Here is a 14,383-nt window from a genome sequence, read left to right as displayed (position 1 = left end):
TCTTGATTGTCTTATATCTTTCCATTTCGTACTTTGTTCGCTTCTGTTTCGCTAGAAAACCTGGTTTGATCCTTTGTTTCTCCCCTTTGGCCATTTTGGTAACTAAAAAAGCATAAATTGAAATAAAACATAAAATATAAAGCATAATTTTACTTGAAGAGACGCAACAAAATATAGCATAACCATGTAATTCATTAAAAACATATGTCCATATAGAAACCTAAAAAAAACAAAAACTACATATCATAATCCATATCAGGTTCCATATCAGGATCCATATCATCATCAAGTATGCCAAGTTCTTCATCTTCTTCGTCATCTCTACCATCTCTCTTTGTTTTATTTGAAATAACCTCAGCTTCAATATCATCCCTATGAAATCGAATAATATCTTCAATGTTGATCGGGACAACTGAGTTAATGTTTTCTTGTTGGAATGCATCATTAAATTCTGGTTGATCTGGTGGTTCTCCATCACCAACCTCTGGCACATCAAACACACCTCTATGTTGGACCCGTTGCACAACTTGCCAAGGTTGCCCCCATTTGGTGTCATTCAGGTAGAACACTAGCTTAGCTTGACTAGGCAAGATAAAAGGGTCAGATTGATACCATCGGCTTGTGACATCGATGCTTGTGCAATATGTGTCAACTCGTACTGTTCTGCTTCTACTAGTGTTACCGGTGTTGTACCATTCACATTGAAACAAAACAACTTTATTTTGACACATGTACTCAAATTCCCAAATATTGCACAAGTGACCGTAGAATTCGTGCATCTCTCCCTTGTAGTCCCCTTCGGTAAGCACACCACTGTTTTGACTCTTACGACGATTGTCTAATTCCTTCGTATGGAATCTTACACCATTGATTATACAACCCGAGTACTCTTTCACTAGCAAATTAGGACCATTCGCTAATGACCACAATTCTTCGGTTGCTTCTGGTGCCTCATCAACTCTCAATCTATTTATCTACATCCACATGCAATGTGCAACACTTGAATTATGTTAGTAATGTTTGTATTTTATACAAGCCTAATAGTGTTTGGGCAATTGTGACTATTAAAAATGACTTACATATTCTTTGAACCACTTTGGAAATTCCTTCTGTTGTATCTGAGTTATATCTTGTCCAGTGGGAATTTGCAACAAATTCTTGTGTTCCCTACTCAAATAGTTTTGGTTAATGTGTGAAATACTACTATTATTAATGACTAATAACGTGAAAATTGTTAAAATATATATAATTATAAGAAACACGTACTGAAGATACTTCTCTATCTCAGGGCTATTGTATAATAAGAACCAATGAGCAATATCACGAAGTTCCTGTGACATCTCAACATGCTTTCTGATTTGGCCAATAGGACGAGCAGTTTCAGTGAATATTATCAAACCTTCACGACGGACTCCATAATCTTCATTTCGTGCATCTCGATTATGCACGGTTTCAATCCCTTCAAGATACATTGAGCAAAAAGTAATGCACTCCTTGACAATGTAGGCCTCTGCAATAGAACCTTCAGGTCGAGCTCGATTGGTAACAAACTTTTTCAAAGCTCCGAGAAACCTTGAAAAGATAACCAATTAGGAGTATGGTTAGGCACACAACATAATCTATACCTTTCATTTGAAAGTACAATTTTAGAAATTACCTTTCAATCGGGTACATCCACCGATATTGCACAGGTCCTCCAAGAATAGTCTCACGTGGCAAGTGAATGGCCAAATGAACCATCACATCGAAGAAGGCTGGAGGAAAGATCTTTTCAAACTTACATAGTATGAGTACTATACGTTCCTCTAATTTCCCCATTTCACTTCGTTTCAGTGTCCTAGAGCATAGATCTTGGAAGAAGCTACCTAACTCAAAAAGTGCTGTACTGATCTCTTTATCTACGTAACCACGCATCCCAATAGGAAGAATCCGTTGTATAAGTACATGGCAGTCGTGGCTTTTCAATCCTGTTAATCTACCATTTTTTGCATTCACTGATCTCGAAATGTTTGCCGCATACCCATCTGGATACTTGACTGATTTCAAGAATTCAAAGAAACCCTCTCTGTCTTTAGGGGTCAATGAGAAGCTGGCTCGCGGCTTCACATATGATCCATCGGGATTTGTTGTCAGCCACAATTCTTTCCTTATATTCATATCTTCTAAATCCATTCGTGCCTTATCTGTATCCTTGTTCTTCCCATCAATTCCCAACATCGTTCCAAAAACATTTTCACTAAAGTTCTTCTCCACATGCATAACATCAATATTGTGTCGAAGCCTCATTTTCTTCCAATACGGTAGCTCATACAAGATGCTTACTTTTGTCCAATTTGGGTTCTGACGAGGGCTTTTCCTGTTGCTTGGATGTTTTCCAAATGTGACACCCGTCACGCTGCCTAATTGTTCTTCAATCTTTTCTATCGGTGTCACCAAAGATCTCTTCCGTTTTTCATGCTTGCCATTATATGCTCTACTCTTTCGCCTTTCTGGGTGGTCATCAGGCAAGTAGCATCGATGGTTAATGTACGCAGTCTTACTTCTTAAAGATTGAAAATATGGTTCATCATTGCAAGTGTAACAAGAGTAATGACCCTTTGTTCTCCATCTAGAAATGTCACCAAATGCGGGCCAATCATGTATCGTCCACAGCAAAGCTGCACGCATGCAGAAAGTCTCACCAGTGGAGGCATCATAGGTTAATGTACCATTTTTCCATAATTCATTCAATTCTTCCACTAAAGGTCTCATGTAGACATCAATATCAATTCCTGGTTGTGATTCACCAGGAATAAGTAATGACAGCATGAAAAATGGGTCCTTCATAGCCAACCACGGTGGCAAGTTGTACGGCATGAGTACGACAGGCCACAAACTATATGAGTTATTCATATTTCCGAAAGGGTTGAAACCATCAGTAGCCAACCCTAGCCTCACATTCCGAGGCTCCAAGGCAAATTCAGGATGTTGTGTATCAAATTCCTTCCACTCATCACTATCTGCAGGATGCCTCAATACACCGTCATCTAGACATTTTTCCTTGAACCATTTCATATCCTCGGCTCTCTTCCTCGACATGTACAACCTTTTCAATCTCGGTGTTAACGGGAAGTATCGAAGAACCTTATGAGAGATCTTCTTACCTCTACCATGATTTGTCTTGTATCTAGAAGCCTTACAATTTGGACATTTATCTAGTGTTGCATTCCCTTTCCAAAAGAGCACACAATCGTTTACACAAGCATCAATGAGCTCGTACGACAAACCCAATTCACGTAGTATTTTTTTAGCTTCATAAGTTGACTTTGGAACCAAATTATCCTTCGGTAAAAGTTTTGTTAAAAACTCTAGCATCATGTCAACTGACTTATTACTCCAATGGTTTGTTACCTTCATATTAAGTATCTCGATGACAAATTTTAACAAAGTGTAATTTGTGCAACCTGGGTACACCTCACGTTTGGCATCATTCAATAATTTATCAAAAGTGCAAACCTCCTCCTCTTGTGTTGTATTAGTTGATTCCCCTATTATTCGATCTTCCACTAAGACATCAATACCTCCCAAAACCTCATTGCCCTCAACGGGTGTATCATGATGATAGGCCTCATTTGATTCACGGGGTTCCCCATGCACGTGCCAGATAGTGTAAGTTGGAATAATCCCATGTTGCAGCAAATGAATTTGAACAATTTGAAAATTTTGACGAACAACATTCACACACTTTTGACAAGGGCACAAAATTTTACCATCTCGATCAATAACCGCCATTGCAAAACGAAGAAATGATATTACCCCATCATTATATGCCCGACTTATCCTTCCATCAACTGTGCTACCTAACGCAATCCAACTCTTGTCCATGTCTGACTATGCCGAGTTAATTAAAGTTAGGTGAATAGGACAAATTTTATATAGAAATATATATATATATATATTTTAATTAAAAAAATTTCAAGTCCAATGATTATACTGAGTTATATAAGTTACAAGCACACATAAATCACGTAAGAAAATAGCCAAAGCAATTTAGCGTAAACAGAAGAAGTATTCATAACCAAAACATAAACCACAGCAAAATAACCATCAATAAGAAGACAAATATCATAATTCAGAGAAAATTTAACCAATAAAGCAGTGAGATAAGAGTAAAAAGCAGATAACATGACACGGAAAGAAAACCCACAATATGCCACATTGAGTTTCTAAAGCAGTCAATTTAAGTACTCAAATATCCAACTGCAAAATGTTATGATTGAACTACACGCATTTGGAAATAGAATTGAACAATGCCAATAGAATTGATTAAATTCTGCAAAGGAACTTAATAATGTACGTAAGGAGCTATGCATATAAGAAATGAACGATGCCAATAAAATTGATAGCCACATGCGACAATTCCAATGAATGGCCCGAGACTATAATTCAGTACATATAGCCTGTTACTGCAGTTAGTACTCTGTTTGATTTTCTCTTTACTCAACTATATACGACGTCCAGAGAAGTTAAAGCAAGATATGCTAATTTAAGGGTGTAATATTCCAATTTTCATTAAATCGATAGTTGTGAGAGGAAAAATAATTAATTAATAATATTGAGTAAAAACCTATAGATCTAAATTTTTATATAAAACAACGCCCAATTAATACACATTAATATCTAACGAAATGTTTCCAGAGTCTGTCAAATGAGTATGCCATACAGTGTTCCCATTAAGATATTACATAACTAACCAAATATATGCCACCAACATAAGATGTATGAATTTAAAAATAAATTAAAATAAAATGACTGGCCAAGCTAGTGTATTGAAATATAGATAACCCCCATTTGCATCCTTGATATACTGGTTATAGTCACATAACATTGAATAAGACACCATGTTGCCACATAGTCATAGTTAAGAATCTGATGCTTCAAAAATCTTGGAAAAGGGAGCTGTGATGGGTAGATATGGTGTGTAGCCTTTAGTTAAGCCTTAGTAATCATGAATGCCAAAAGTGATTGTAAATTGAGTACAACGGTGAATAAGGAACCATGAAACTAATCCCTAGTAAGTTTACATAGACTTCATCTCGTTGAATCCGAATTGTGTTGGGGACTAAGAAACAGATGACAGTGTAGCATAATACACTACAGATAGCTGGTGCTTTTCCTGGATTCTAGGATTGTCCATTTAATCTATTGAGATAAACTTTTCACATTGTAACATCAATAAAACAGTCAAAAAAATCATCAAACAGTAGAAGTAGCTGTTTGTCAATAATGGTAATGAAAAAATGAAGAATAGTTCAAAAACTTTCCAAATATTAGTCTAGTGTATTGGTGTATTATAATAAAACCAGAATTTTTAATGGACTATACACACAAGATCCATATTCAGGACTACGTTAATGTAGTGGTTCAACAAACCATACTTTAACCCAACTAATTAGGATGGTTACATGAGTACTTTACTTCCCCATTTAGCTCTTTGTAAAGCCATATTTTCAGATAAAATAATGTCAGCCTTATCCTTTCTCCTCCTCTCCAATCATCTTCTTTTTTCATTTTCCTTTTTTAAAAAAAAAATCAATAACAGAATTTATAATAAGAACAAAAAAAAAAAAATTTCCCTTTCCAAAATCAAAGCTGAATACAAATTCCACAAATGTAGATATCATGAAGCAATAATTAAGATTGGATTTTGTAAAAGAAACAGAACTGTTCTTGTCATATCATAGAATGAGTTCTTGGGCATGTCACAACAGAAAAGGAAAAGTTGACTGCAATTTAAAAAAAAAATATTAAGTACTATGATACTGCTTTGAGCTATTTTTAAAAGGTGGGAAAAGATAGATATATGATAAACTGATAACAACTTACCAAGACAGTTAGTTTCCTTCTTATTATGTCTTTATTTTAAACAAGTTGTTTAAAGTGGTTGTTTCAGCTAGTTATTTATTCATAGCAGCAGGCCAAACCAGCCATAACAGTAGCCAAGCAGCCCCACCAAAGACAGGACATCCAAAAATAAGTAGAAGGACCAACTAAAGACCTATTTTCCTACATCCAGCAGTTAGCAAATCCAGGAAATCAAGGCAAATGGGCAGCAGCAAACGGGCAGCAGCAAACAAGCAGCTTGAACTAGCAGTGCCATGGACACGGATTACCTAATGGAAGATGGGCTATGAACATGCCTAACAGAAGCAGAGATTAACAAACTAAATCCATGTGCAGCTCACATGCTTTTATGGGTTCTTATATGGTTGGAACTTGAAGCACACATCAATAAAGGTTCAATTATCACTGATATTGTAGTTGATATACTCCCCTCCCCCCCCGTCCCTTTTTTTTCCTTTCTTTCTTCTTTATTTTCCTGTGAAAATGTTCTAACACAATCCAAAGTATTGACAAATAAACATTACATCATTTAGAGTGCTAGCCTAGCATTATCACCTAATAAAGCCACTATATATATATATATTTTTTTTTTTTATGACCAATGTCCAGACTAGTTTACGCGCACCTCAAATAATATCATGAGAAGTACCTAACTTGAGCTAATAACATTGTGGTTGTAGAATTCCAAGATGAGCATTCTAAACTGTCATATAAGTTTTTTTTGACACTGCACTTTGAATCGTGAAATCCCACGTCAGGAGAAGCAGAGTTACAAACAAGACCAGAGTACTGTTTATTATACCTGGGAAAGTGAAACATGGCATGAAAAGCCATATATCCAAGAGGATGAGAGTTGATCAAAACCTTTCTTACATGTCTGCTATATATATAGATATATGAAGTTCAGGAAACAGGGGAATCAATGTACCTTTCCAAAAGATAAAAATATGTAAATCCCCTTCCACATTAATGCTTTCCCATTTCTAAAATAGCATTTGCATATTTTTAACAAGTAATTCCTGTTTTTATTTCATTGAGAGCTAAGCAGGGATCACAAGAAATGGCAAGAGTTCTTAGATAAACTAATAATTCATCTGAGATATACTGAAAGGAACTTCCAAAGACTTAAAATCTTAGTAGCAACCACAAGTTGACAAACTTACACACTAAGGTTTTCTACTTAGAAATCAAGACTCAGCTAAGACGTATATAATTGAATGTCTAGTTGGAGTCAAAAGTCACCAAACAAAGACCTAAGGTAACAATGTTTTGTTAACTTTCTATCTATACTTCATCAATGATTTAGCCTCTATTTCTTCAATCCGAAAGTGTGCTGAATTTCAAATCCTGCTAAATTTTCATTGTTATACTGTACTCCAATTTCACATGAATAACAGCAAATAACATAAATAAATGGAATCAATCCAACACAGAAATTTCAGTTTCTGCAAATTCACGAACAGTTAAGAAAACACACATTGCATAAGCCAAATACATTACCCTCATTAGAGAGATATAAAATCAAGTCAACATGTTATTGATTAAAGATTGTCATAGAAAAACATTAATTCTCATACTAAATCATATTACTTTCAACCCAATCTATGTAACATTCTTAGCACCATCCAACCCCCCCCCCTCCAAAAAAAAAAAAGAGCCACAATCCCCTAATCCAAACCCACCTCTCTATCTCAGTTACACACTGAGACGGGAACCAAACCCTTGTATAAATGGATGCCAAACCCAAACGGAGAATATAATGGCAAGTTATGATAGTAGGCATGACCATCAGAATTGTTTTGATGCTTTAATATGGCTGACCTTAATCTCATAATATCCCAGAGCCACAATCCCCTAATCCAAACCCACCTCTCTACCTCAGTTACACACTGAGACGGGAACCAAACCCTTGTCTAAATGGATGCCAAACCCAAACTGAGAATGTAATGGCAAGTTATGATAGTAGGCATGACCCATCAGAATTGTTTTGATGCTTTAATAAGGCTGACCTTAATCTCATAATATGATACACATCCTTGGGAAACTAATGCCTAGCCAGATTTTAACCATGAAAACTATTGCCGCTGCAATAACTAAATAAACATAAAGAGTTTTTCCTTGACGCCCAAATGCTCTTCTATGAGACGACATTTAAACTTTGGAACATTAATGAAATATAAAAAATAACGACTAATACACGAGTAGTAAAGTTTTTTTTTGGGATAGTATACAAGTAGTAAAGTTACAAAACAATAAAGCATCAAATATTTTGGCTAACAATTCTGAAAACACCCACTTCATGAAAGCAAGCTAGACCCAACCCCCCACCTCAACCCTTCTTGCTTCCTACCCCCCACCAGTCCCTGAATCCTCAGCTAGTCTAGATTTATTAACTTTCCTAAATATCTATATATACTATAGAATGTGTGCTTCACCCCCCACATTAGAAGGGGATTTAGATATATGAAGTTCAGGACAAGGGAATCAATGTACCTTTCCAAAAGATAAAAATATGTAAATCCCCTTCCACATTAATGCTTTCCCATTTCTAAACTAGCATTTGCATATTTTTAACAAGTAATTCCTGTTTTTATTTCATTGATAGCGAAGCAGGGATCACAAGAAATGGCAAGAGTTCTTAGATAAACTAATAATTCATCTGAGATATACTGAAAGGAACTTCCAAAAACTTAAAATCTTAGTAGCAACCACAAGTTGACAAACTTACACACTAAGGTTTTCTACTTAGAAATCAAGACTCAGCTAAGACGTATATAATTGAATGTCTAGTTGGAGTCAAAAGTCACCAAACAAAGACCTAAGGTAACAATGTTTTGTTAACTTTCTGTCTATACTTCATCAATGATTTAGCCTCTATTTCTTCAATCCGAAAGTGTGCTGAATTTCAAATCCTGCTAAATTTTCATTGTTATACTGTACTCCAATTTCACATGAATAACAGCAAATAACATAAATAAATGGAATCAATCCAACGCAGAAATTTCAGTTTCTGCAAATTCACGAACAGTTAAGAAAACACACATTGCATAAGCCAAATACATTACCCTCATTAGAGAGATATAAAATCAAGTCAACATGTTATTGATTAAAGATTGCCATAGAAAAACATTAATTCTCATACTAAATCATATTACTTTCGACCCAATCTATGTAACATTCTTAGCACCATCCAAACCCCCCCCCCCCAAAAAAAAAAAGAGCCACAATCCCCTAATCCAAACCCACCTCTCTATCTCAGTTACACATTGAGACGGGAACCAAACCCTTGTCTAAATGGATGCCAAACCCAAACGGATAATGTAATGGCAAGTTATGATAGTAGGCATGACCATCAGAATTGTTTTGATGCTTTAATATGGCTGACCTTAATCTCATAATATCCCAGAGCCACAATTCCCTAATCCAAACCCACCTCTCTACCTCAGTTACACACTGAGACGGGAACCAAACCCTTGTCTAAATGGATGCCAAACCCAAACTGAGAATGTAATGGCAAGTTATGATAGTAGGCATGACCCATCAGAATTGTTTTGATGCTTTAATAAGGCTGACCTTAATCTCATAATATGATACACATCCTTGGGAAACTAATGCCTAGCCAGATTTTAACCATGAAAACTATTGCCGCTGCAATAACTAAATAAACATAAAGAGTTTTTCCTTGACGCCCAAATGCTCTTCTATGAGACGACATTTAAACTTTGGAACATTAATGAAATATAAAAGTAACAACTAATACACGAGTAGTAAAGTTTTTTTTTGGGATAGTATACAAGTAGTAAAGTTACAAAACAATAAAGCATCAAAATATTTTGGCTAACAATTCTGAAAACACCCACTTCATGAAAGCAAGCTAGACCCAACCCCCCACCTCAACCCTTCTTGCTTCCTACCCCCCACCAGTCCCTGAATCCTCAGCTAGTTCAGATTTATTAACTTTCCTAAATATCTATATATACTATAGAATGTGTGCCTCACCCCCCCCCCCAAAAAAAAAAAAGAAAACCAAAAGTTGAGTGTTCATCTATATTCATAGAATTCCAAGATGAGCATTCTAAACTGTCATATAAGTTTTTTTTGACACTGCACTTTGAATCATGAAAACCCATGTCAGGAGAAAGCAGAGTTACAAACAAACTAGAGTACTATATATTATACCTAGGAAAGTGAAACATGGCATGAAAAGCCATATATCCAAGAGGATGAGAGTTGATCTAAACCTTTCTTACATGTCTGCTATATATATAGATATATGAAGTTCAGGAAACAAGGGAATCAATGTACCTTTCCAAAAGATAAAAATATCTAAATCCCCTTCCATATTAATGCTTTCCCATTTCTAAAATAGCATTTGCATAATTTTAACAAGTAATTCCTGTTTTTAAATCATGGAATGGGTACAGAACAACACATTATTCAGTTATTTATTTTTATTTTTAAATCATTCAATCATTCCAAGCATGTGCAAGGATCAGGCATGTACAACGATGATAAATTTAATTTCAATCTATATTTGTTTCAGCAGCCAAATAGAACACATTTGAAGATTTCCCTAGTTTACAACACCACAAATATACAGTCTAACTCTACCAACAAAAACCAAAAAAATGTCTTGGTGAAGAACCTTTATACAGTTTAGTTGAAGAAATTTCATGTAATTATTAGAATAAAACCATTAGAGAGATCACACAAGCTTTTCTTAAACTCAAGTTAGGAAATAGAAGTTCCCAACACAATTTCTTTTAACATTGCTCCATTATGTTATCTGGGAATGAGAAGCACAAACTTATTGGTCTATAATCAATAATCCTCTTGGGCTCTTTAAATGATGACATGGGACAATTCCACTGAATAATGATGAAATTTCTTTTTGAATGGGTACAGATTTCAATGGTCTAACTCAATAAGCTCAAACCAGAAAGTGTAAACTTATACCTTGTATTTCTTTTATTGAATACTGTTTGACTGACGAGAAAATTGAAGAAAGGAAGAATTGGTCTTCCATGACTATAAATTAGGCACATGAAGTTACATGGATTATTTACTCAGTAGCAGAGCAGAGCATCAGGCATGTACAAGGATCCTCAAATAGCCAGGCATGGTATCCAAGAAGAATCAGGAGGATGATCACAGAAGCAAATGAATCGATCGATATCATGACGTAAGTAATCAATTTTATTTTTTTATGAATAACCTAAGTAGAAAAACCTATAAAATAAATAGATATTGAACAAACATTCAAATATAGAGAGAAGTTGAACCCTAATTTTATTAAAAATACAGACAAACAATCCAAATCATATAAAATATTCACATTTAGTCAAGGGCTTTTACTAAATTCAAACTGTTAATTATAATCAATAGGACATTCATTCTCAAGTTTATAGCAGAAACAAGCAAAACACATTAAGAATGGCCAAGTTTACAATTTACACATTCAAAATTTATTGAAGAGAAACCTTGCTGGAAAGAATAAAATACAGCATTAATTCTGAAAATTAATTTCAAAAATTAGGGAAAGCATTAATTTTGAAAATTAGGGAAAACAGAGATAGAAAAATAGAGAAATTGAGTGAGAGAGAGACAGAGAAAGGGAGAGAGAAAGAGGACCCATACCTGATGGAAGAGAACGCACAGTAGTAAAGGAGATACGACGTCTGTGGCGATACTGAAGGAGGAGAACAGGGACGTTGGCAGCGGCGCTGGAGAAGAACACACTGGAAGGGCGCCGGTGAAGAACACACAGCACTTGTGTTTTGAGAGGGAGAGGGAGAGGGGGAGAGATAGAGATTGATAGGAAAACTGATTGTGTTTTGTTTTGAGAGGGGGAGATAGATAGAGATACAGATTGATACGAAGAGTGATCCAAAAAAAACAAAAAAAGGAAAAAAAAAAGGAGGGAAAAATAAACTGATCCAAAAAAAAAAAAAAAAGAAGGGAAAAATAATTTAGAAAAACTGATCAAAAAAAAAAAAAAAAAGGAGGGAAAAATAATAGACTATTTTTTTTCATCACTGCTTAATATGTTGAAATTCTTCTTTCAAAATTAGTGACAAAACAATTTTCTCACTAAAAGGCCTAAAACTATTAAAAATTATTAGTGACAAAAATATATTTCTCACCAAATGTTTTAAAATATTTAAAATCAAATTTTTCAAAAAAAAAAAAATTATTGGTGACGCGAATATATTCTTCATTATTAATTTTTTAATTGTTGAAAAAAAAAATCTCACCAAAAGTTTCTAAATTTTGGCACCATCAAAAAAAATTAGTGGGAAAAATTTAGGTGACGAAACTCATTTTTTTTTTCTCACCTAAAAGTAAGTATTTATTGACGGAAATAAATTTCGTCACCTATTATTTTTATATTCTTATTATACATGACAAAATCTATAATTCCTCATGGATTATTCTTATTTAGTGACGAAATTTGTTACCATACCAATACAGAGAATAAGAGAAAGAGATACCACAAAAAGAGCAAAGAGAAATCAAGTACCAAATCACCGAACGAAGAAGATGTGGCGGTTACCGGCAAGGCTACTAGTGGCGGCGACGATCGGCAAGGCTAATAGAGGCGACGATGGCGATCGGCGTGGTGGAGGAGTAAGAGATAAGACAAATTAATACCCTATTTTGAGAGAGAGAGAGAGAGAGAGAGAGAGAGAGAGAGAGATAGAGATGATAAACAGAAAAGGGGTAAAAAAAATTAATACCCTATTTTTTTTTAATTGCCGCTCAATATATCAAAAATTTCCCACCAAAATTGGTGACAATATTATTTCCTCACCAAAAGATATCTTTTTTTTTATATCCAACCAAAAGATATCAAAAATATTAAAACGTTTTGGTGACGAAAATATATTCCTCACAAATAATTTTATAATTAGTGACAAAAAATTTTCTCACCAAAAGTCCCAAAATTTTGGCGCCACCCGAAAAAAATAGCGGGAAAATGTTTGGTGACGAAACTTAATTTTTCCTCACTTAAAATGAAGTATTTATTGACGAAAATAAATTTTGTCACCTACCATTTTTATTTTTTTATTATATGTGACAAAATTTATAAATTCCTCACGAATTATTTTTATTTAGTGACAAATTTTTTTTTCTTCACTAGTTTTCGTCACCATAGGTTACTCGGAGGTTCTCCCGCTCGAGCAGACATCAAATTTTATGGAAAATCCATAACATGTTCTTGAGCTTCAACTTGATATTCAAAGGCTCTAATTGCATGCTTTTGGCTCAAACTTCACATATACATGTACTAACATGGTACAAACACCAAATTACAACATTATGAAGCTTAATTCCTTAAATTAATTACATGCATGACTCAAATTATCCCAAACTCATCACCAACATGCTAAATTCAAACATTCAAGACTCACACCTCCATGAATTGTACTTGCATATGGGATATACTCATTATTCTCAACTTAGTTGGTGAAGAGATGATTAAATACATGGACTTTAATCAAAATTCAACATGGATTACACACTTTATGCTCAAACATGGAAATTCATAGCAATTTCCTACATGCACGCATCTATTGACTTCCAATCCAACAAAACCAACTCAATTTCATCATAAGCAATTTAATTCATGCTCTTGATCATTATTCAACCTTGAATTCACAAAATTACAAGTTAACATCCATGAATTTACTTACCTAGAGGTTCAATTCTTCACAAATTCTAGTTGAATCTCCAAGTTATTCAAGTTCCTTGCTTAAATCTCCAATAGCTTCCCTCTCACTCTCTCTCTAGCTGACCCTCTCTCTTTTCTTAGAGTTGAAATCAGCCAAATATTGAACAAAAGAGAAGGATTGAACATATAATGGCCTTTATAAAGCTCCCCCTCTAATACATTATTTTAATGTCAAATAATTGAGCACTTACCCATTAATTTAATTTGATTAATTTGATCCGAATCAATTTTCAATTAAATTTTACCGTAGGCTCTAAAAATTAAGCCAATCACAATAGCGTAATCAATTTCGGGTTTCATGGCCGATAAGGCATTCAATTTAAATTCCAAAGCAGATAATCAAACAGATATTCCTACGGTGAACAGATAGAAATTCAAAACCACATATTTTCACATAATGGCACACAAAATCATATCAAACACACGATCATATTTATATTAAGGACCAATTAGCTTGCTACGGAACAAGGATATCACATGTTTCTAGAGAATTTAGCCTCTTATATTCTCATAGAACCGGCCACAGTTCGACACTCATATAGGTGATTCTTATTGTGAGTATCTCCTTATACTCGTCTTGATTTTTATACCTAAATCAAGATATAAGTAATCATTAAAAGCAAAGCTTATCCTTATACCCCTGCATACAACATATGTTGCAGATATCACTCTCACCATAAGAATGGATAAGGAATTTTAATATCTTGGTGATTTCTGGCGAGCTACACATAACTTAGTTGTCCCTTTGAACTTAGTTCTTGGGATCTC

At 34.6% G+C, this 14,383-nt stretch overlaps 1 protein-coding gene across 1 annotated transcript; it reads right to left on the bottom strand.

Moving 5' to 3' along the window:
- Nucleotides 1-236: 236 nt before the first annotated feature.
- Nucleotides 237-3,864, bottom strand: LOC145819192 (uncharacterized). The gene is made up of 4 exons (XM_082913146.1): nucleotides 1,658-3,864; nucleotides 1,267-1,572; nucleotides 1,080-1,167; nucleotides 237-974 (listed from the first exon to the last, which is right to left on the bottom strand). The coding sequence occupies exons 1-4, from the start codon at nucleotides 3,862-3,864 to the stop codon at nucleotides 237-239; spliced, it is 3,339 nt and encodes a 1,112-aa protein (XP_082769272.1).
- Nucleotides 3,865-14,383: the final 10,519 nt, after the last annotated feature.

Source organism: Camellia sinensis, chromosome 2 (assembly GCF_055761805.1).
Source record: "Camellia sinensis isolate YWXY chromosome 2, ASM5576180v1, whole genome shotgun sequence".
Lineage (NCBI taxonomy): Eukaryota > Viridiplantae > Streptophyta > Magnoliopsida > Ericales > Theaceae > Camellia > Camellia sinensis.
Note: the sequence above shows the minus strand (reverse complement) of the source record. Positions and strands in the feature narration are given on the sequence as shown.

Bases quoted from the DNA above. Each gene is read 5' to 3' on its own strand.
- LOC145819192 (XM_082913146.1), bottom strand. From the start codon at position 3,864: ATGGACAAGAGTTGGATTGCGTTAGGTAGCACAGTTGATGGAAGGATA. The intron at 1,573-1,657 runs GTAATTTCTAAA...TATCTTTTCAAG, and splicing joins TGGATGTACCCGATTGAAAG to GTTTCTCGGAGCTTTGAAAA. The intron at 975-1,079 runs GTAAGTCATTTT...ATGTGGATGTAG, and splicing joins CAAAGTGGTTCAAAGAATAT to ATAAATAGATTGAGAGTTGA.